The 20996-nt window shown below is 56.1% G+C and overlaps 2 protein-coding genes across 7 annotated transcripts in view; both read right to left on the reverse strand.

Moving 5' to 3' along the window:
• KIAA0753 (KIAA0753 ortholog) overlaps positions 1-20967 on the reverse strand; it is a 44308-nt gene extending 23341 nt beyond the window's left edge. For 3 of the 6 annotated variants that reach the window (XM_057311383.1, XM_057311381.1, XM_057311384.1), the window contains exons 1-7: positions 20674-20967; positions 15612-15775; positions 10571-11177; positions 8144-8250; positions 7010-7072; positions 6409-6624; positions 4568-4778 (exon numbers count right to left, since the gene is read on the reverse strand). In XM_057311383.1, the coding sequence (XP_057167366.1) occupies positions 4568-4778; positions 6409-6624; positions 7010-7072; positions 8144-8250; positions 10571-11177; positions 15612-15707 (1300 nt within the window). In that variant the 5' untranslated portion in view covers positions 15708-15775; positions 20674-20967. Of the gene's footprint in view, positions 1-4567; positions 4779-6408; positions 6625-7009; positions 7073-8143; positions 8251-10570; positions 11178-15611; positions 15776-16360; positions 16950-20673 lie in introns of those variants that run through there. The other 3 variants (XM_044391722.3, XM_044391725.3, XM_057311382.1) reach the window with 3 other exon arrangements.
• On the reverse strand, positions 17193-20387 carry LOC123002198 (collagen alpha-2(I) chain). Its single transcript, XM_044391698.2, has one exon. The coding sequence runs from the start codon at positions 20385-20387 to the stop codon at positions 17193-17195; it is 3195 nt and encodes a 1064-aa protein (XP_044247633.2).
• Positions 20968-20996: the final 29 nt, after the last annotated feature.

The following is a 20996-nucleotide window of genomic DNA, read 5'->3' on the forward strand; positions in this document are numbered from 1 at the left end:
TTGTCAGGACGAGTCCCGTCCCAGGCCAGCCCAGACAGCTCCGGAGAAGCACCGCCAGGCGGGGGCGGAGGGGTGGACCCCCAGGTCCCAGGCTCCTCACGCAGCGGCCATGGGGACAAAACAAAACACGGGCCTTGCCTCACACTCAACAAGTCTTAAATTTAAAAGAAACAAAGACAGAAATATGACAGGAAAACTTTAAAGGTTTTATAAGAAAACACAGGAGAAAGGATGAAGACTTTGGGGCGGAGAAGCCTCTCAAGAATAATACTGATAGGGGCGCCTGGGTGGCGCAGTCGTTAAGCGTCTGCCTTCGGCTCAGGGCGTGATCCCGGCGTTATGGGATCGAGCCCCACATCAGGCTCCTCCGCTGGGAGCCTGCATCTTCCTCTCCCACTCCCCCTGCCTGTGTTCCCTCTCTCGCTGGCTGTCTCTGTGTCAAATAAATAAAATAAAATCTTAAAAAAAAAAAAAAGAATAACACTGATATACTTTAATTATAGCACACGGCAACTTCCCTTCTGCAGGAAGACACGGTAAACTCCACAGACAGGCCAGAGTCTGAAATAGAGATCGCTAACGCGTGTAATGAACACAGGACTAACAGCTAGAATACATTAGAAACATCTACAAATCTATAAGAAAAATAGATACTCCAATAGAAAAAGTGGCAAAGGATAGAAACAGGCAATTCAGAGAAAAAAATCTGAACTGTCAGTAAAAGCAAGAAGAGATAATCAGCAATAACCAGAAAAATCCAAACTGAAACAACCACCTACGGTTTCACGTCCACGAGACTGGGGGAGGGGCTGAAGGGGACGACATTCTCTAGAAGTGACATAGAAAAAGGTCGTCTTAACTTTGGCGTAGGGAGAAGCTTCAACAGGACATAAAAACAAACACAAAGAAACGTACAGGAAAATCCTGCTCCGTTGGACCACAGTGCTACGCCCAACTCTGTCACACACAGCACTGCAACGCTTAGAAGCAAGCCGCCTCTCATCTCTGAATATGTATTCACGGCACAGATAACCGAGGCAGGGTCCGCACGCAGAATACTCCTACAAAGAACTCCTATAAATCCATTTTTGAAAAAAAAAGGAGAGGAAGAAAAAAGGAAAGAAGAGAAGGAGAACATGAAAGAGGGAGGGAGGGAGGACAAGAGACTTGAACTGGCACTTCCCAAAAAGGAGCCATGTAAATGGGGTATAAACACAGGAAAAAGTACTCACACCATCATTCAAACAGAAAATGTAAATTAAAACCAGAAGGAGGGGTGCCTGGGGGGGCTCAGCTGGTGAAGCGTCTGCCTCCAGCTCAGGTCACCATCTCAGTGCCCTGGGATCGAGTCCCACATCAGGCTCCTTGCTCCACGGGGAGTCTGCCTCTCCCTCTCCCTCTGCTTGTGTTCTCTCTCTCAAATAAATAAATAAAATCTATACATCTGTAAATCAATGAATCCGTCAATCAAACCAGACTGACAGCCGGGGCGCGTGGGTGGCGCGGTCTGGTTTCAGCTCAGGTCTGACCTCAAGGTCCTGGGATCAAACCCTGCGTCGGGCTCCGGGCTCAGCATGGAGTCCGCTTGGGACTCTCTCCTCCTCTGCTGCTACCCCGCGTGCCCCCCGCTTGCTCTCTCGCTCTCTCTCTAAAATAAATAAATAAATCTTTAAAAAACAAAACCAGAATGACAGTCTACGCACCAAAAGAATGCACGGCACTGCTCTCCCACGCTGCTGGTGGGCACAAAACCCATAACGCTACTCTGAAAAAAATCTGGGCCTGTTACAGCTGAACAAACGCATCCGCTATGAGCTGATGATGATACCCCGGGAACACACCCAACACAGACACACGTACACATGCACCAAGACACACACACGAGAACAGTGGCTTTCTTTGTAATCGTCCAACCCTGGGAAAACCCCGATGATGAGCACGACACAACGGGGCTGCATTCACACAGTGGGATGCGGCAAAGAGCACAGACAGGGCACAGCTACGCACACACACGACACTCACAAAACGTGAACAGAAAGAGGCCAGTCCTGGGGCGCCTGGGTGGCACAGCGGTTAAACGTCTGCCTTCGGCTCAGGGCGTGATCCCAGCGTTATAGGATCAAGCCCCACATCAGGCTCCTCCGCTATGAGCCTGCTTCTTTCTCTCCCACTCCCCCTGCTTGTGTTCCCTCTCTCACTGGCTGTCTCTCTGTCAAATAAATAAATAAAATCTTTAAAAAAAAAAAAAGAAAAGAAAAGAAAGAGGCCAGTCCCAACAAAATACCTATCGCGTAATCCTATTCCTATAAGGTTCATGAAGTTCCAAACCCGGCAAAAACCAACGTATGGCATAAAAAATGAGAATAACAGTTAATTTGGGGGAGGAGACAAGGGATGGAGACTGGAAGAGGGGATTTCTTAGTGCTTGTAATGTTCTATTTCTTGACTCGGGTAGGGGCTTCCCAGAGGTTTGTTCTCTGATAACAAACTGAGCTGTAAACTCCTATTCTGTGCACTTTCCTATCTGCGTATTCTACTTCAACTGAAATAGGAAAATTAGTTCACTGGATTCGTCCACACCGACACCAATGGCACATTAAAAAACTCAATATTAAAATCTTGAAACTATTTTAAAACACTATCAATGTATACCTCTATCAGTTTAACTTAAAAAAAGGAAAAAGTAGAGGAAAAGAAACTCTCTTCACAAAACTGGAAGAAGAAACAGAAGAACATTTCCTCTACTTTGCACGCAGACGTGAGAAACCCCAACAGCAAGCCACACGTATAAACAGACCCCACGAAATCCGGGGAGAAACGGTGCTCCCACTACAGCTATCACCCATATTATTCCGAACTAAATTCTGTCCAGTAAAGGAGAAAGAGAAAAAAAAAAAAGGTATAAAAATTGCAAAGAAAGAGGCAGAACTTATTTGTAGGTGGTCTCATCTATCTGGAAAAACACAAAAGCACTAAGAAAATCTCCTTATTTCATCAAATCTAAAACACCTAGTGTAAGACGTACCCTTATTTTACGCACCAACGGGAAATTTCAAATCGTAAGGTATCATCAACGTCAGAACACGTCCCGATTTCAGAAATGTTCCACCGCATCCCTCAGAACCAACGAAACGCGGCGTGGTGGCCACCCAGAGGTCTGGACAGGGTCCCATGGCTCTGCTGGAAGGAGCAAGAACCCGCTTTGACAGGCAATAAAAAGACGATCCCGTTCGCAGCAGCAAGAAGGACCCTAAAGTGAGAAAACTGGAAATGAACCTAGCAGAGAGTCCAGGCATTCCTAGTATGCCTAGGTCAGGAATTCTCCTATGCCGAATCTCATCCCTATGCCTGGATGGAAAAAGGGCACGATGATGTCACCCCCTCCCCGGCCAGCCTGGGAACTCGGGGGGCCCGTCACACCCCCACGGCCTCTGCCCTAGAACCTGACACGCAGCTTCTCAATTCCTCTGAATACACCATCGCCATCAGCAAACTGTGAAGAAGAACAGAGAGGAAGAGCCTCCCGAAACAGGAAAACACGTCAGAAAGATGATTCTGCCCACAAAGCACAGATCTCTGCAGCAGAGAAGTGGCCATAATCCAAGTCAAAGGCTAGTGATTGAGAGAAGTATTTGCAGTCTGTGCAAACCCAGAAAGGACGGGCCCAGAGCGCAGGCCGACCTCTGCACAGCCGTGAGCACGACGCCGGCCCCAGAGGGAGGAGGGCGCGCACAGACACCGCACAGAGGCGGGAGCACTCCCCCAGGAGCACTCTGACCTTCTTCCCCAGAGTCGGGACAGGACAAGACAAACAGCAAGCGAATATTTCCATCCAGACACTGGAAAATTCTTACAATTTCACAACATAAAGTACTTGGCAAGGATGTGGGAAATACACTCGGATGCTCACTGTTCGCCAGAACATCACTGTCGGCCCTGTTCAAGGGCAAGCTGGCAGACTGTCTGACATGCACAAGCCAGCAATTCTGGTTTTGGGAACAACAACAAGTTATTTATTACCTGCACTAAAAACTACACATTAACCGCATGGGTATCTGTGTATATGCATGTGCCTATCATTAAAATCTACATAAACCAATGTTTAAAAAGTGGGGTTCTCACTTCCAGCTCTTTAGGAATCTCCTTTAGGTGACCCAAGTGCGATGATGTGGGAAGAGAGAACCTGACATTCCCCACCCTCCTCTACGGGGGACCCTCCTCTATGGGTGGGAGCCTACTCTATGGGGACGGTTCTCTATGGGGGACCCTCCTCTATGGGGGGAGGCTTCCTCTGTGGGGGGACCCTGCTCTATGGGGGGACCCTGCTCTATGGGGGGACCCTGCTCTATGGGGGGAGCCTCCTCTATAGGGGGAGCCTCCTCTATGGGGGGGTGCCTTTCTCTGTGGGGGGACCTTCCAGCCTCCCACCCCAGGATGCACTCCGGTTGCCACTTGCTTCTCTGGGTTCAAGTGCACCTGCTGTGGGCCAGGTTTTAAATCCTGACCTCCCTTCCTCTCTGTCCTCAAAGAACCAAACACCACACCACGAACGTCTCTGGACACATACCAGCAAGGAGCGTCTTTGTCCCTGAAGGCCATCTTGTTTCCTCTGGAAATGTCTCCTTTGCAACGAGGGATCTCCTCTCACTCTTGGGCGAAGGACTCTGCCATCCTTCTAAGGCCCTGTGGTTACCAACAGGAAACCTGCTCTGAACTTCCGTGAAACTTTTCTTCACTTTTTTCGGTGACAGTTTCTTTTCCACGAGGGATTCCAAAGCCTGACGTGAAACAGTCCATTACTGTCTTAGATTATCTCACCAAAGTTTGACTGCTGATCACAAGCCCAAAATTAGGCCCCCAGGTAAACGTGTCATTACACGGCCATGTCTAATGGTCAATGGCACGTCGTTTAGTTTGAAAACTTTATTACTAAGGACATCTACTTAATTAATAAAACAATTCTGCAAGCTCTTTTACACCTTTAGCTCACTGACCAACAGCACCAAGATAAAGAGGGGGACTACTTTTAAAGGCATCGAAATCCACCATACTGTAGAAACGAACCAGTCTTCAGAGCCTAATCCTATGTGTTTTCTAAATGTGTTAATTCTCAATAAAAATCTCATACACTCAAATAGTATTTTCAGCAGGCAAAGGCACTACATGTAATATACGTTTTCATAAACCACGCAGCACGCCCGGGGCCTTGGCTACCCACCCACCCCAACGTGCCCCGTTCCTACAAGAGCAGTGGGCAGTGAGGGCCTGGCCTCCAGTGGGTCTGTGCAAACTGAGGCCAACTGAGCACAGCCGGGGACTTTCACTCCAGGGACAGTAAGGCAGGAGGACAGCAAGCCGTGGGAGGTGCAGCCCGTCAACAGGGCTGCGTAAGTTCCTTGCATTACTGACGGACGGACGGTGTGCAAGGAGCAGCACGTTAAGGTGCTCCTGCCAAACTCCGGGAAGGGACCAGATAAGCCCTTGAGGTCTTTCCAGAATGAAGATGTGCCCACCATGTTTGTGACGGGCAAACATAAAAAGCACCACGTGACCTGCCACGCTGTCGGAGGGTCTGCACCCGACAACGTTCCTGAGCTGAGTCCGCCAGGCACCGGTGCTACCTGCAAACCACACACACCGTGCCAGCGACGGTCAAGGCGGAGGGGCCACAGGGGCCACCGAGGGCTAGTTAACGCCCAGAAGTCTCCCTCCAGTGCACCTGTCCTCCCGGGTCCCACCAACATGAAGGTCGCCTTTCCTCCGTGGACCGATGTGGGGGAGCAGAGCTAACTCCAGTAAGGGAGTCACGGTGGCGTCTCTCGGACCTTCTTCATCGGTGGTGTGCTGGTAATGAAGGCTGTGTGGCTGCCAGCCCCGCAGGAGGGGCGGGACGGCACAGACGAGGGCACCCTGCTCTTGCTGGCTCTGTCCTGACTAGTACCTGCCGGGGGACGGCCAGACATCGCCAGCCGTCATACCAGACCGGAGGCTGTGCTCTCTTATGTCTTCAAGCACCCCTTCTTCCCAAAAGCCCACCAAGACTGCACACTGGCACGCTCATCCAAGCGCTAACTGAAGAGTGCTTCGCTGCTCTCCTTTCCTGTGCTAACAGATTCTCTCTCAAGTGCATGTTAAGGGAATGGAACGTTCTGGTGACTCAACGGACCTGGTTAGCAGTCGATGCGCATTCTACACCCAGCCACCCATTCTCAAACAAGTGAGACGCAGTGTTACGGACTAGACTGTGAAAGGGATACGATAAAAACCAAGGTGCGTCCCCTGTCCTCTGCGAAGCTTGAGTTCACCAGGCCGCAGCTTCGTCGTGTCTTCTCCATAAATCCCAACGACGCCAGGCCGCAGTAAGCACTACCTCCCTGCTTAGAAACAAACCCGGAGTCCGTTCCATACCTCGATTTGTCGCAGGATGTCCGCGACCACTTCGGGGACGGGAGAGTCGGCATCCAGCCTGGCAGAGCAGAGCGACAGCTGGCGGATGAGGCCACCCAGCTCCCTAAGGCGTGCAGGAACTGGGTGCTCCCCGCGGTCCGTAAGCTGGGTCACCAACACTTGTAAGGCCCGGATGGCTCCTCGGTGGGCAGCCGCCAGCCGCGACATGGCCCATGACTGGCAATGAGTGAGAGGGGAGTTATTTCAGATTCAGAACTTCTCCACACCAATCCCGCCCGCACGAGGATTTGCAGCCTGCCTTCTTTCCAGACAACTCCGTCCTGTGAAACTCTCTCACAGGAAGGAACTACGAAGTTGAAAAGTTTTCTCGTGACAAACAGTGTTTTCCTTCCTACACCAGCAGCAACAGATCTATTTTCAGAGTCTGTTCCTTGGAGGGCCACCCCAAATGCAGGATATTTACAGTGCTCGTGCCCCCCAGACACGTCTCTACACGCACCGCATGCACGTTAGTGCAGAGAACCCACACGCACGACACCCCCAGACGCTGGACATGCCATTTGTAAAGAAGCAGCGTTCCTCGTAACGGACCGCGCCATACCTTCTTTGTGTGTCTGATCTTTTGTGGACTCAATTTATCCAACTCTTCCTGGATCTCTTTCACCTGTTTCATAAAGGGGGAAAGTGAAGACTTCAGACCCGTGTGCTGACCTGTCTTGTCCAAATATAACCACTGTTTAATTCAAGTCACTTGAAATGAGACAAGGCTCTTCACTCGTGACCCAAAACACAGTCCCCAGCTTAGAGTTCGAGACGGTGAGCGGAGCACAGTGTTCCCCTCCCATCCCTTGGTCCCAGCATCATGGGAATTTCCCAGGAGGGAGTGAAGGCGGGGGTGGCTCTGAAAAGGTGGGAGGCCACGCTGGAGCGGGGGCTGCACCGCATCCAGAGAGCCCTGACGGGGTCAGATGCGTGTTCCAGAACGATCTTGGCGGCAGCAGTGTGGAGCAGGGCTGACGCACAACCTCCAGAACAGTACGGAACAAAGTCTAACTCAGGCATTTCCTTTTAAATGAGAGCATTCAGCTTTTGCCTCAAGCAGCAGAGCCAGCATGTGTCGTCAGTGACAGGAAAGGAGTCGAGGGCAGACTCACGGGTAAGGCACTACAGTTAAAGCAGACATTTAAAATCAATCTATCTGCAACGTCAACAACGTGAGCACCAGTTCGTCAGCCACGAAATGTGTCCCGAGACCCCCTGCATGCCTCCGTCCTTCACTGTGCTGCAAGAGAACCATGCGATCTGGCGCTCCTCGCCCAGCACAGGTGGGAGACGGGGGCAAAGTGATGGGGCCCGTCCCTCCAACGCCGGGCACCAGCTGGGCCTGGGGGCCTCAGGGTCAGCGATCTGCTGTCCACGCGACTCTGTCCACAGAAATACGTGCTGTACCAGCGCCGTTTTCCAGGAGAGGAGTCACATTCTCAGTAGATTCTCAAGAACCTATGACCCCAAAAGCCAAAAACCACCCTTCAAGGACTGTGGCCCTCTACTCACGACACACAGATGCACAAAGACAGAAGGCAGACGACCCAAAGGAAAAGAACCACGTGTCCACACAGTCAGGAAACAAACACCACAGGGGTCACGCAGGACACTGCGCTGGCGCTGCTGCGACGGGGAAGCGGAGCTGTGTGCAGGGCCCCAAGGCCGGCGCCGCTCCCCCCACGCCCCGTACCTGCTGCTGCAGGACGTACAGCATCCGGGCCGAGCGCGCGGCTTGCTCCTGCCTCCTGATGCGGACTCGTCGCTCCTCGTCCGGATCCAGAGCTGCTTCCGCTCTATCTGAAAACAGCGTTTCCCCAAACGTGGGTTATACACGACGCACAGAAACGCGTGAGAACTCCAGTTATTCCGAGAGAGAATAAAGCTGAAGGTCTCTGGTTTTCCTAAAAATAAGAACGGAGCTCCCACAAAAACCCCTCCAGCAAGAGGAAGGAGCGGCCCGCGCGAGACTCGGATGGGAGGACGTGTGCCGCAGCCCGAGCCCCCGCCACGCGCAGTCCCGGAACCGAGCCGGCGACGGCTCCGCCGCTGCCAAGCGCCGCGGGCTGCTCTGCATTGTCTGCATTGAGCCAAAACCTGTAACGCTTTGTTTCCCCCGGAAAACCCTTTATTGGCCTATTTTATCCTCAGCAAGATTTCTTCACTACTTTCTTATCTTGAATCCTTGCTTGATAGGCTAGGACTGCTTGGACGTGCAAAGCCTTCACGTGTCTGTCGGAGCACACGCTTGTGCACACGGGAGCCCCACGTCTCCAAAACGCGCTCAGGGACACTGTTTCGGGGGGGACTCTGAGGGGCGTGCGGCGTCCACTCCCGAGGCCGCGGTTTCCGAATGTTTATCCCAAACGAGCACTTACGCAAAATCCCAGGGTACAAGTCCGACCAAAGCCCTGTGTCATCAGCGCAAGCGTATTTTATAGACTCAAATATTTAACACTGACTCATTAAAAAGCCAAATGACGAAAAAACTTTTGTTTTGAAAAAAGGAAAACTTTGAACGCAGGAGTTCTGGGCACAGACGCCCTCTCACGGGAGCCTACAAGCCAGGCTTCTGTCTCGCGTGGCCGCGCAGCGCGGAGAAACGCGGGCGCCGCAGACGTGCGTGACGTCGCGGGCATGGCTCAGACGGTCTACGGCACCGCACCCCGAAGCACCCGGGGCCGTGGGGGCCCGTGGAAGGCGGCTCTGTGGAGGGGCCGTGCCACGCCGCGCCGCGCCCACGACGGGTACGCAGACACTTACGCACGAACAGGTTTCCACAGCGACCTTTCTGCTACGGCGCAGAAGCTACGGATCCGTGACAAACGGAAATTTTAAACTAAAAATGAACAAACGAGGGGCGCCCGGGTGGATAGGTCGGTTAGGGGTGTGACTTCTGATGTGGGCTCAGGTCACGATCTGGGTCATGGGCTCGAGCGCCACGCTCAGCGGGGAGTCTGCTTGAGACTCCCTCCCTCTGCCCCTTCTGCCCCCTCACATGTGTGCACACCTGTCTCTAAACAAAATCTTAAAAAGCAGAATAAAATAAACGAGAAAACACCCAAGCCAGTCCTTCCCCCGAGTTCGAGGAGCCCTCTGTAAAGGTCCCCTGGTCAGGTCACGTCCTCAGAGCGGGGCCCCCGTGGCTTTGTGTCCTGACAGCATGGCTTCCACCATGGGATGCCACGGGGTGACCCAGCAGCCCACACGGAGGAACGGCGTCAGACACGAGCGGCAACACTCCTGTCATGGCCCACACAACACACTCGTCATGGGAGAAACGTCTTTCTCACTCAGCCGGCCGCTCGGAAGCTCAGAGACAAGTCCCGTTTCTCCCGGGCCGCCACATCCTCACTAGTGTGTTTTTGTTCTGTCGCTCATCAGAGCTATTCCGGGACGGCAGCTGAAACTCCTCGCGGTACGTGCACGGGTCTACTGAGCATCAGGGTAGAGCCCGGGGGGTCTCGCAGTCGTCCCCGTGATGCTCAACCCCTGCTCCTCGCAGCTGGAGGCCCGGCTCCTCTCTCCCACCCACTGGTCTGACCCCAAACTCACTACAAGGAGTCCATCCCCTGCTCCCCAGGGAAGCGCGGGCCACAGGGAGCACGGAACAACTGTGGGAAACGGTATGGGATGACCACGCAGCCTCCCTTGTGCCCGGGGTCAGACGTCCCCCCACACGCCCCTAGCTCCTGTCGCGGCTGCGAGCCCATCCAAGCGCTTTACCTAATATGCACATATGATGCTCTTTTTTGAACAAATTAATTTTGCAAAACAGCAAAACATGACAGGATAATTTGTGTTCAGGAGCCGTTGGACCAGAGGTTTAGACAGAGGTCGCCCAGCCGAGGCCGCGGCCTGCGGGACAGGGCGGCGTCAGGTGCCTCCACCTGACAGGGGGCCAGGGCAGGGCCAACTCCCCAGGAAGACACACTCGGGTCAAACTCACAGTGCACGTGCCTTGTGGACGCTGTGCTCAGTGCAGGGACGGGGGGCGGGGGTGGACTGGGATGGGGGCAGAGTGGGGCAGGGACGGGGGGTGGAGTGGGGCAGGGACGGGGGTCCTGGACGAAGGGGTTGAACTCTGCCGCTCCCCTGCGAAGACACCAGGGGCTCTCACCTTTCTTAGCGACTTCTTCCATTTTATGGATACAGGTGTTCAACTCCCTCTGGAGACGCTGCACTTCCTGCAGGCTCTGGTGGCCGCTGATCCTGGGCTGGGGCTCCAGCCCCAGGTCACGGGTGGGTGGTGAGTGGGGCACGGCCGGAGGGGACCGTGCGGGACAAGGTGTGTACAGGTACACCTTGGCACCGGAGCAGGACGCTCCCACCGTGGACGGCTGGTGGGCGCAGCGACACATTTCCTGGCTCCTCGGTCCCTGCCTTGGCGCCCTGTGCTCGGCGATCTGCTGCTTGTGGGGTCCCCCCCTCTGAGAGAGCTGGGGCTCACTCCTGAGACGGTGCTGCCGGACGTGCTCCTCCAGCTGCCTGCGCTTCACGTCTCTCTTGGCCAGGTGCACGGCGTAGCTGAGCCTCTCCTCTGAGATGATGGAAAACGAAGCAGAGCCGCTCCCGTCGGGACCATCCCTCAAACCCAGGTCTTGATGATGGCACGACTCCCTGTACGAGTGCTTCAGCTTCTCAATTCTGATTGCGTGCGGGCAGGAGTAGCGGACAGCCAAGTTGCTGGAATGTGCGGGAACGCTCCTGTTAAACTGCAGCTGGTTCTTTACGTAAAAGGAAAAACAAGAGCGTGTGAGAAAAGCACACACCGCACCACTGGCGGACGGCTGAGGCCAAGTCTCTCAACTCCCACCACGCGATCGTTAGCGTGAAGAGGTGTTCCGCACGGACCCGCTCTCGTACAACCCTGACCTCGTCGCACGCACGTGGCTCCCGGCCACATCACCAGGCCACGGTCCTACCGTCCCGCGTACGAGCAGCACACGGGGGGCTCCTCTGAAAGGCAACCTGCAAAGCTTCACACAGCAGCCCGTGAGCTCCTCACGTCCCCCATGACCGAGTCCGTACGGTCTCAAATGGTCAGGTTCCGGCAGAGACAACGCAGTCCGACAGGAGCTCTGCGGACACGGCTCCGGACGCCCCACTGCACAGGAGCTGCCGTGGGACGAGGCCGTGCACCCGCCCGCAGCACCACGTCCTTGATCCCGCACCCAGAGCAAACCGCTCTCCAAGGCCCACATACACCTTCCTACGCAGGCCTCAGGTTTCGTCCGTTTTAACCATCACAGATGCAAGTTTTGCTTTTTCTCTTAAGGAACAGAGGCATGTTTCCAGAGGCTAATATTTCCACTGTTTTTCATGGTGGCATTTTCCAAAATCCCCCAAACGGCCCTTTCGTGCCTAACCTAGCTAAAACCTAAGCATTTAGAAGGTTCCAGCTTTTCCACTAATAGAAATAGTGCTTCAAATAGTATCTCCACGGGGCGCCTGGGTGGCTCAGTCGTTAAGCATCTACCTTCGGCCCAGGGCGTGATCCCAGAGTCCTGGGATCGAGCCCCACATCGGGCTCCTCTGCTGGGAGCCTGCTTCTTCCTCTCCCACTCCCCCTGCTTGTGTTCCCTCTCTTGCTGGCTGTCTCTGTCAAATAAATAAATAAAATCTTTAAAAAAACAAAAAACAGGGGCGCCTGGGTGGCACAGCAGTTGGGCGTCTGCCTTCGGCTCAGGGCGTGATCCTGGCGTTATGGGATCGAGCCCCACATCAGGCTCCTCTGCTGGGAGCCTGCTTCTTCCTCTCCCACTCCCCCTGCTTGTGTTCCCTCTCTCGCTGGCTGTCTCTCTCTCTGTCAAATAAATAAATAAAATCTTAAAAAAATAATAATAAAATAAATAAATAAATAAATAAATAAAATAAAAAAACAAAAAACAAATAATATCTCCACGCATTTAGCTTTTTTCTCATTTTAAAGAATTCCTTTAGGACTGAGTACCTGTTCTGGGATTACTAAGTCGAGGGGAAAGAACAGTTTACGACTGTGGGCCCTACGGCAGGTCAACAGCCCACGTCCGTGCCTGCACTGCAAGCCCTTCGCCCCAGGGACAGCCGCCCGGGCCTCTAATAAAGGGCAGTCGTGAGGAAGGGTCTGTTAAAAATGAACCCGCTGTGGTAAAACTTCAGGAAAGTATTTCAGAAACAACTTAAAAACCTCAGTGGAAGTTATGAGAGAAAAAAAGAAACAGCTGCTGTCTGAACAGTGCAGACTGACGGACAGTCCACGAGGTGTACCACTTTATCTGGAGAAATTATAACCTCTAGAAGTAAGAACAACCAAAATACCTGACGGGTGGATACAAGCACTAGAAAAAACTCATACAGGTGAATGCCTCTTGAGCCTGGCTAGGAAAAGGCTTTCTAACTAGGACTCAAAATCCACTTACAGTAAAAGAAGAGAGTGGTAAGTTTTGCTACATTGAAATACAAATTTTATTTTTTTTTTAAGATGTATACAGAGAGAGTGAGCACGGGCAGGAGGGGCAGAGGGCAAGGGAGCAGCAGACCCCCACTGAGCACAGAGCCTGATGTGGGACTCGATCCCACGACCCTGAGATCATGACCCAAACTGAAATCAGATGTTCTGAGTCGGATGTTCAACCAACTGAGCACCCCTAAGATACAAATTTTAAAAACAACAGACCTGGGGTTTTTATTTTCCACGATTAAAAACACCATAAACAAAGTCAAAGAACTGAAAAATTGGAAGAAAAGTATTTGTAAATATAAAGGGCTCTCTAAAGAAATGCTTGAAATTGAGGTGAAAAGAGACCAAAACTCAACAGAAAACGGGTGTGTGCAGGAAGGACAGGAGAGGTGGGCGCAGGGACACTGTCTTGGCCATCCCGTGCAGGGACGCTGGCAACCGCGCTGACGCGGAGGGAATAAATAAATAAATAAAACCTATAAAGACAAAGGAAAGCCCTAAAAATGAACACTGACAGAAACCCATGCACCCAACTGCTCTCATATAAAGAAGTCTCACCGCTTACCAACCATCAGAACAAAAAACTGATTCGGGCGAGAATCATCGATGAACGCTAAACGAGGACAGACACTTCCAACTGCAGAGGGAAAAGCGTACACGAGTCTATGGGGGAGGCTGGGCGGACACCGCGCTCACCGCCAGCAGGTGTGGGACGAGCCCCACGGTGGCGCCTCCTGACAGGACGCACGAGGAGGGCTCAGCATCAGGCTGCAGTTCTCCCGCCACAAGTACGTAACGGGAATGCCATTCTGAGAAATTTCAGACAAACCCAAACGGATGCAAAATCATCAAAGAACCGATCTATATTTTTCAAGAATGTCAACCTCAATGTCATGTCCATGTCCGTGTCCAGGGGTCCACACCACCCACATGCACGTGCGTGCTCCCACATACGCACCCATGTGTGTGTCATGAAATTTGATGTCATGAAATACAAAGACAGTCTCACAAAGTGTTCAGATCAAAGGAACGAGACAAACGTGGCGACTCGCGCCGCTCAGTGACCTACGAGCCCTTCACTATAAAGGACACTACGGGGGTAACGCACGACTTCTCAGTAAGGCCTGTACGCGACACGGGCGCTTGATCCTCACGTGAACTTCCCGATTCTGATCACATTATTATGCAAGAGAAGTGCTTGTTTTAGGGGATACATACCGAGTACCGAGTGGAAAAAGGCATCACGTCTGCAAGTTACACCTCACCAGTTTAGAAAACGCGTGTGCACGTGTGGTGTGTGCACATGGGTGCGTGCATACGTGGGAGCGCACGTGTGTGCGCAGAGGGACAGAGACGGGGGAGAAGGAGGGGAAAGGTAATAAGAGGGTTAATGCCTGGGGAGTCTGGGAGAAGCGTACTCCTGTATACTACTGTTGTAACTTTTCTGTCAGTCTGAAACTATGTCAAAATTTTTTTTTAATTTTCTTGGTAAACTACAATGAGGTATTACTTCAGACTCAGCAGAAGGGCCCTAATTAAAAATACAACCCCAGGCTGGCAAAGACGTGGAGCAACTGGGGCGCTTGGTCGTTGGTAGGAACGAAGATGGCCCAGCCCCAGGAAGAAGGTCTGCTGGTTCGTTAAAAAACTAAAGACACACCGTCCCACGTCCCAGCGACCTCGCTCGCTGGTGTCTACCCAGGCAATGAAAGCACGTATATAAACAGAGGCGGACCAGGGCGCTCACAGCAGCTCCATCTGCGGGAACCCGAACCAGCGGCCGGAGATCTAGCAAGCTGCCCTCCTACCCGGGACACTGCTCCGCGCTCAAGAGCGCCCAGGCCGGCGGAGCTCCAATGCACCGCGCCCACTCGAGGCCTGACACACGAGATCACGTGGTGTGGGACTCCACTGACGCGAAGTCCTGCAACAGGCAGAATGAATCTACAGTGGAAGACAATCACAGTGACGTGGCCTCGGGAGGGCAGGAAGGGGCGCAGGAGAACTCTCTGGAGCAGCGGAAAAGACCTCTGTCCTGACAGGTACACGTGACACCTGTGGATACGCTCGTCCAAACTCCGCGACTGTGACCACGTGCTTACATTTCATGCATCACATTCATTTCAGATGTAAAATCTGCATCAGAAGAAAAAGCTGAAGTTCTAAGAACGAGCTCCAAGAACGAATTCTAGCACATGACACGCACCATGTCTGCACCTGACTCTGACATGTATCAGAGTAAGATGGGCTGATGGGTGGATTCTGGAGGGTGGACTGAAGGTCAGACACGCAATGAAACAAATACCATGAAATCGTAATGCAACTGGGGTGTTCACTGTAGAACTCAACATCGTTGCGTGAAGGTTTTCATACGTTCAGTGTTGGGGGAAAACACATTTTAGTGACAACTGGGTGAAGCAGAGGAAAAGTGGTTACTAGATAAGATTAGAGAATGATTTTTTGTCCCTTCTTTTTTAGGTGTGATAACGGTTAAATGGGAACATTTACTTTTAGGTCTATCCTAAAATATCTAGAAGGGAAGCGTCGTCACGTCTGCATGCCTTCGAAGCGCTTCTGCAAACATCCGAGAGAAAAACAGGACAAACTGCCAACAACCGTTGAATCTCGAAGGTGGTTTAAAAGATGATCACTGTCCTTTTCTTCCAACTTGTTCAAAATGTTTCATGACAAAAATCCGAAGACAGAAACAAAAGAGAACTACCTGGGCCTGAAGTGTCCTGGGGTCACTCCTCCCGTGGAGCTGGACGCTAGGTGCTGGACAAGCACAGGCGGAGGCTGGCCTGCCAGGGCCCATGGCGTCAGGGTGCGCAGGGCGCTGTGGAGAGCCTAGCCGCCGGCCAGCCCTGCTCTCCCAGTCATTGCCTACAACGAGAGAAAGCCACTTCAGACTGATGGCATGCGAACACAGGGAAAGAAGTCAAACACAGCACCATGCTCATGCAGCAATATTCTAGAGAAGTCCGCAGCAGCCTCACGCGGAGCGGCAAGGGCTCCAGGACAGGTGCAAAGGCATCTTCCCTTTGGAAATCCTCCTTTCTGAGAGAATACGGGGCCTGCTATTCTAACGACTAGCCATTCCAAATTTCACATCTCCAGGCTCACCAGGAGACAGGCACTCCGCTACGGTGGGCGAGCACTTTCCAGCATGGCAGCTTTGTGGACACACAGTCTACACTCGCTAACCCTAACCGCTGGTCAGAAAGCAGCCAGCCGTACTCTCCCGGGAAGCTCAGGTCAGAACTCTGCAGGCCTCGAAGGAAGCCCGCGGGAGGGTCAGCATGCCTAGACTCCGGGCAGATCTGCCCGAGAGAGCTCAAGGCCCCCGCGCACAGCGGGCTGTGACAGGAAGGCGTTCTGGGAGCTGACGTGGGTTACGCCCCCCCCAACACTTCGTTACCCTGCACTCAGCACGTGCTCGTCACGATCCCGCCTCACACTGTTATTTACCTATGTCACGGGGTAAGTGTCAGCTTCCCGGCTAGACAAGGCTCCTGGAGGGTAAGGACCTGCCTTGCTCTTCTCTGATATTCCCCACAACATTGTGCTTTGAGCATGGCAGACGCCTTAACTTGACACTTGTTGAATTAAGCTGATTTTCCATAAACTGACTAGTTTTAAATGTACTGGGGTATTTGTTCTGTCAAAGAATCCTATAGTAAATCGATGGGGAAGTCCAGGTCTTAAGAAAATCCCTGATTTCAGCTTTTGAATAAACCCAAGGTTTGCAGACTGGTTGTGCTTCCAGACAGATACATCTGCAGGAGCGTCAGGGCGGCCGTTCAAGATTCCCTATTCCTAGGGCTGTCGAGACCGGAGGGGCAGGTGAGCGAGGCGACCCCGCTGCTGGCTGACACCACAGTCCGGGGCTGCGGCCGCAGAGTCAAGGAGGCCGCGCAGTGCGGGCCAGCGCATCTGCAAGTGTGACGAGGTCGGCGCTTTCCCACTCTCCCCTGGGAAACACTAGGTGATCCCTCGAGTGACGCCACACGGACACGCACATACACAAACACACACGAAGTCCAGGGACACCCACCCCCACGCTGTCCCCCTGTACAAATGCCCGGGACACCCCTCTCTGCAACCTGTCCCCTCCCCACGGCTCCAGGAAACCTCCCAGTTTGTCACCCAACATCCCCTAGGACATCTTTACGAAGCCTCTCTCCTCGATCCTGTGACACCCCTACAACCTGTGTCTTGGTCCGTAACCCAGGCCACACCTCCCCCCAACCTGTCCCTCCCACAGAGCCCAGGACCCCCCCCCCACTTGCTCCTTAACATACTACTGGAAGGCCTCCCTCAACCTGTCCTCCCCCACACGGGGCTCTCCCAGAGGGCTCCCCCTCACCCTAGCTCCAGACGCTCCTGAGGCCTGTCCCCCCCCACTCTGCTGCAGGTGATCCCTGAAACAGCCAACGCCAGTTTCCAGCCTTGAAACCTGGGGCACCCCCACAGCGTCAGGCGCCCCCACGGCGGTTCTGGTCCATGACACGGCGCACATGCTCTCATGGTCGGCCTCTCCCACACCAGGCCGGGGGCAGCTCCATGACCTGGTCCCACAGCCATGGGTGTGAGGGACCCCTGCCGCTTGGCTTCCCCCAGTCAGCTCCAGACTGCAGCCTCCTGCCTCCGCCCCGCCCAAAGCCCCAGCTCCCTCCACGGACTGTCTCCTCGATGCTGGGAGACCCGAGGCAGCTGTAGCCATTTCTTCTCCCATACACCCTGTCACCCACACCGCAGCAGGCGCGCGCCCCGTCGCAGGAACCCCTACAGCCGCAAGCACCCCCAAAGATACAGGCACCCGCACAGACTCAGCGGCCGGTCCACTGGGTCTTCTTCTCCACAGACCAGAGACACTGTCGGAGCCAGTCGCCCCGTGGGCAGGTCCTGCAGCCCCGGCAGCAGCGGGCACATCCATCACTGGTCTCTGCCCCCACACACCTAGAGCATCCCCAGAGCCGGCATCAGCCATCATCGGCCCAGGGACCCCTGCAGCCACGGAAGCGCCCGCAGCCGCGAGCATCTCAGCAGTCCACCTCCCTCCCAACAAGCCTGAGGGGTCCCCAGGGCCCAGCCTTTCCCCCACATGCATAGGCATCCTGGCAGTGCTGGGCACCCCCATCCTTGTGGGAGCCCAGGCGTCTGCAGGTCCTGGCGCTGTCTCCCTCTGCCCCCACGGGCCTGCAACACCTCCCGGAGCCAACTCCTCCCAGACAGGCCTAGGTGTCCTGGGGGCCACAGGCACCCCGCCAGCTGTGGACACCCCAGCTGTCTGCCTCCTTCCTGACAAGCCTGAGAAACCCCCAGAGCTGGCCTCCATCCCCAGAGGACCAGGCACCCTGGCAGCCGTGGGCACCTCAGCAGCCCCAGGAGCCCTGGCACTCTGTCTCCTTCCCCAAGATCTGGGGACACCGCCGGGGCCTGTCTCCTCCCCGACAAACCCAGGTGCTTCGGGAACCCTGACCGCCTGTCTCCTTCCCCACAATCCGGGGAAAGCTGCAGACCCAGTGTCCTCACGCACAGACCACAGCTCCTCAGGAGCCACGGGGAGCGTGGCGCTACGAGCCCTTTCCCACAGATCCAAGACATCTCTGGAGCTGCCTTCCTGACACGCAGGGCCAGATACCCACACCGCGGCAGGCACCCTGGCAGGGACCCTTCCAGGCCCTGGCATACCCACCTCTGGGGGGACCCCTGCCGGGGCACACCTGTGCTTGGGCAAAACAGCGGCCTCGGGCATCCCCTCCGGGTCAGGCCACCCCACAGCCTGTCTCCTCCTGCACAGACAGGACACATCACCACATCCAGCCTCCTGATCCACAGGCCCAGGCACCCCTAAAACTGTTGGCACCAGGGCCTCTTGCTCCTCCAGAGCAGGCCTCCTCTCCCACAGGCTCATGGCACTCCCGCAGCTTGTGTCCTGCCCAGCAAGCCCTGGCACCGCATCGGACAGAGGCACCCCCAGAGCCTGCTGCCTCTCCCACAGGCTGGGGATACCTCCATAGCTCACCTGTTCTCCCTGGGCTCCAGGTGGCACTACCACAGCCTGGGACACCCCCACCGGCTGCTCAGTCCCCCACGGACCCGGGACACTCCCACAGCCTGTCTCCTTCCCCAAAGCCGAAGGTACTCCCATTCCTGGCCCTATACCCCACAGGCCTGGAGCACCCCCAGGGCCTCCCTCCGGCTCATCACGGCCACTTAGCTCTACTGTCTGTGCGGCTGCCCATGACCCCGGGTCACCTCCAGACCCAGTCTCTACCCACATGCCCTGTCCCCTCTCCCTGAATCCTGGGTCACCCCCACATCTGGCTTTCTCTTCAAAAGCACAAGGCACCCCAACAGGCTGTCCAGCACCCCACACGCCAGGAACACCCCCAGAGCCCATCCCCTCCACAGCCTGCCTCCTCCGCCACATGCCCAGGGCACCCACAGAGGTTGCTTCCTCCTCCACGCCTCTAGGTGCCCCCACAGCATCGCGCATCCTCCCAACCTGTCCCCTTCCCCACAGGCTGGGGATGTCCCCACAGACCACCTCTCGAGCCGGCACCCCCGGCACCTGCACCGGCTGCCCCCTGTCCCACAAACCTGGAGCAGCCCCACAGCCCATCTCTCTCTGCACAGCCTCAGGCCAGCCCATGGCTCTAGGTACCCCCACAGCCTGTCCTCTCCCCAGCAGGTACGGGATAATCTCAGAACTTGTCCCCAGGGTTGCAGGCACACCCCCAGGAAGCAGGTCCTGGGCCTGTCCCTGCCCACACAAGCCAGAGGCCGTCCCACAAGCTGCCCCGAGCCCCACAGCTGCAGATCCTCCTGGGGTCCGGGGCCCTGCCCTGGCCTGTCCTTTCACCCAGGGTCCCGTGAGGCCAGCCCGGCCGGTCTCTACCCAGGAAGCCCGGCCGGGGACACCCCCTTCAACCGGGCCCTCCCCTGCAGCTACCGGGTGGAGCTCCACCGTGCTTCCTTCCCCACAGCCCGAGGCTGCCCTCATAGCCTGCACCTTCAGCCACAGTTCCAGAATGCTCTCGTGCCCCGTGGAGCCCGGGAGGCCTTTCCGCTCACCGCGCCGGGGACTCTGATGAAGCGCCCCCTCCTCGTCCTGCCCCCCGGTGCAGGTCACCCACACTGACCCGACGGGCCCCACGACCTGGGGCTCCCCCACAGCCCCGTCCACCCACACGGCCCCAAGGGCCGCCGCCGCCTCAACCGGGCCTGCAGCGCCAGGGGTCCCCGGGGCCCCCCGCTCGCCCGCGCCTGCGGCCCCGGGGGCCCCGGCCTCGGCTCTTCCGCCCCGCGGCCGCCGACAATCCCGCAGCCGGTCTGCGCCCACGCAGCGCGTCTCCCACGCCCCGGTCCGCTGCCGGCGCCCCGCTACCCGGCCTCGGGGCGTCCCCGCGGCGCACCTCCTCCCCCACGGCCGCCCGCGCCCGCGTCCCGGCCGGCTGGGTCCCACGCAGCGGCCCGCCGCCCCGCTCATGGCTGCAGCGCCGCGCGCGCCTTCCCCGCCCGCCGCCGAGGCCGCTGCACACACGCGCGCACGCACTCCGCGCTCCGGCCGCCGCGGACCGACCCCCGCCCGGCGCCCCCGCCCGGCACCCCCGCCCGAGACCCCCCGGGAGCCCCCAGGCCGCGGCGGGAGCGCGAGTAACTCTGGCGGCGGCGAGGGCGGCGGGGTCGCCCCCGGCTCAGGGTCTCCTGGGCCCCCGGGACCACGGCTCCTGGCGCGGCTTCCCAGAATCCCCCCAGCCCCGGCCCGAGCCCACCTGGCCTGGGGCGCGGCGCGGCTACCGGGAAGCGGGCGTGGGACCCGCTAGGCCGCGCTTCCGGCCGCTCGCCCGGTCGCCATAGCAACGGGCGCAGGGCGGCCTGGGAGCCGTTAGGGCTCCCGAGCCACCTAGGGGTCCTGGGGCTGCGCGGCGGCGGGCTTGGCAGCCAGCGCACATGGGGCCGGGGCGGTTAGGGCAGGAGCTCGGGTGTCTGCGCAGGGCCGGCGCGGAGAGCAAGGAGAAGCGAGCACAGAAAGGCGGCGCGGAGGCGTTATGGCCGCCCAAGGCCCCCGTAGCGCCGCGGAGCCCCGGGCCCCGCC

Source organism: Ursus arctos, unplaced genomic scaffold, assembly GCF_023065955.2.
Source record: "Ursus arctos isolate Adak ecotype North America unplaced genomic scaffold, UrsArc2.0 scaffold_14, whole genome shotgun sequence".
Classification (NCBI taxonomy): Eukaryota; Metazoa; Chordata; class Mammalia; order Carnivora; family Ursidae; genus Ursus; species Ursus arctos.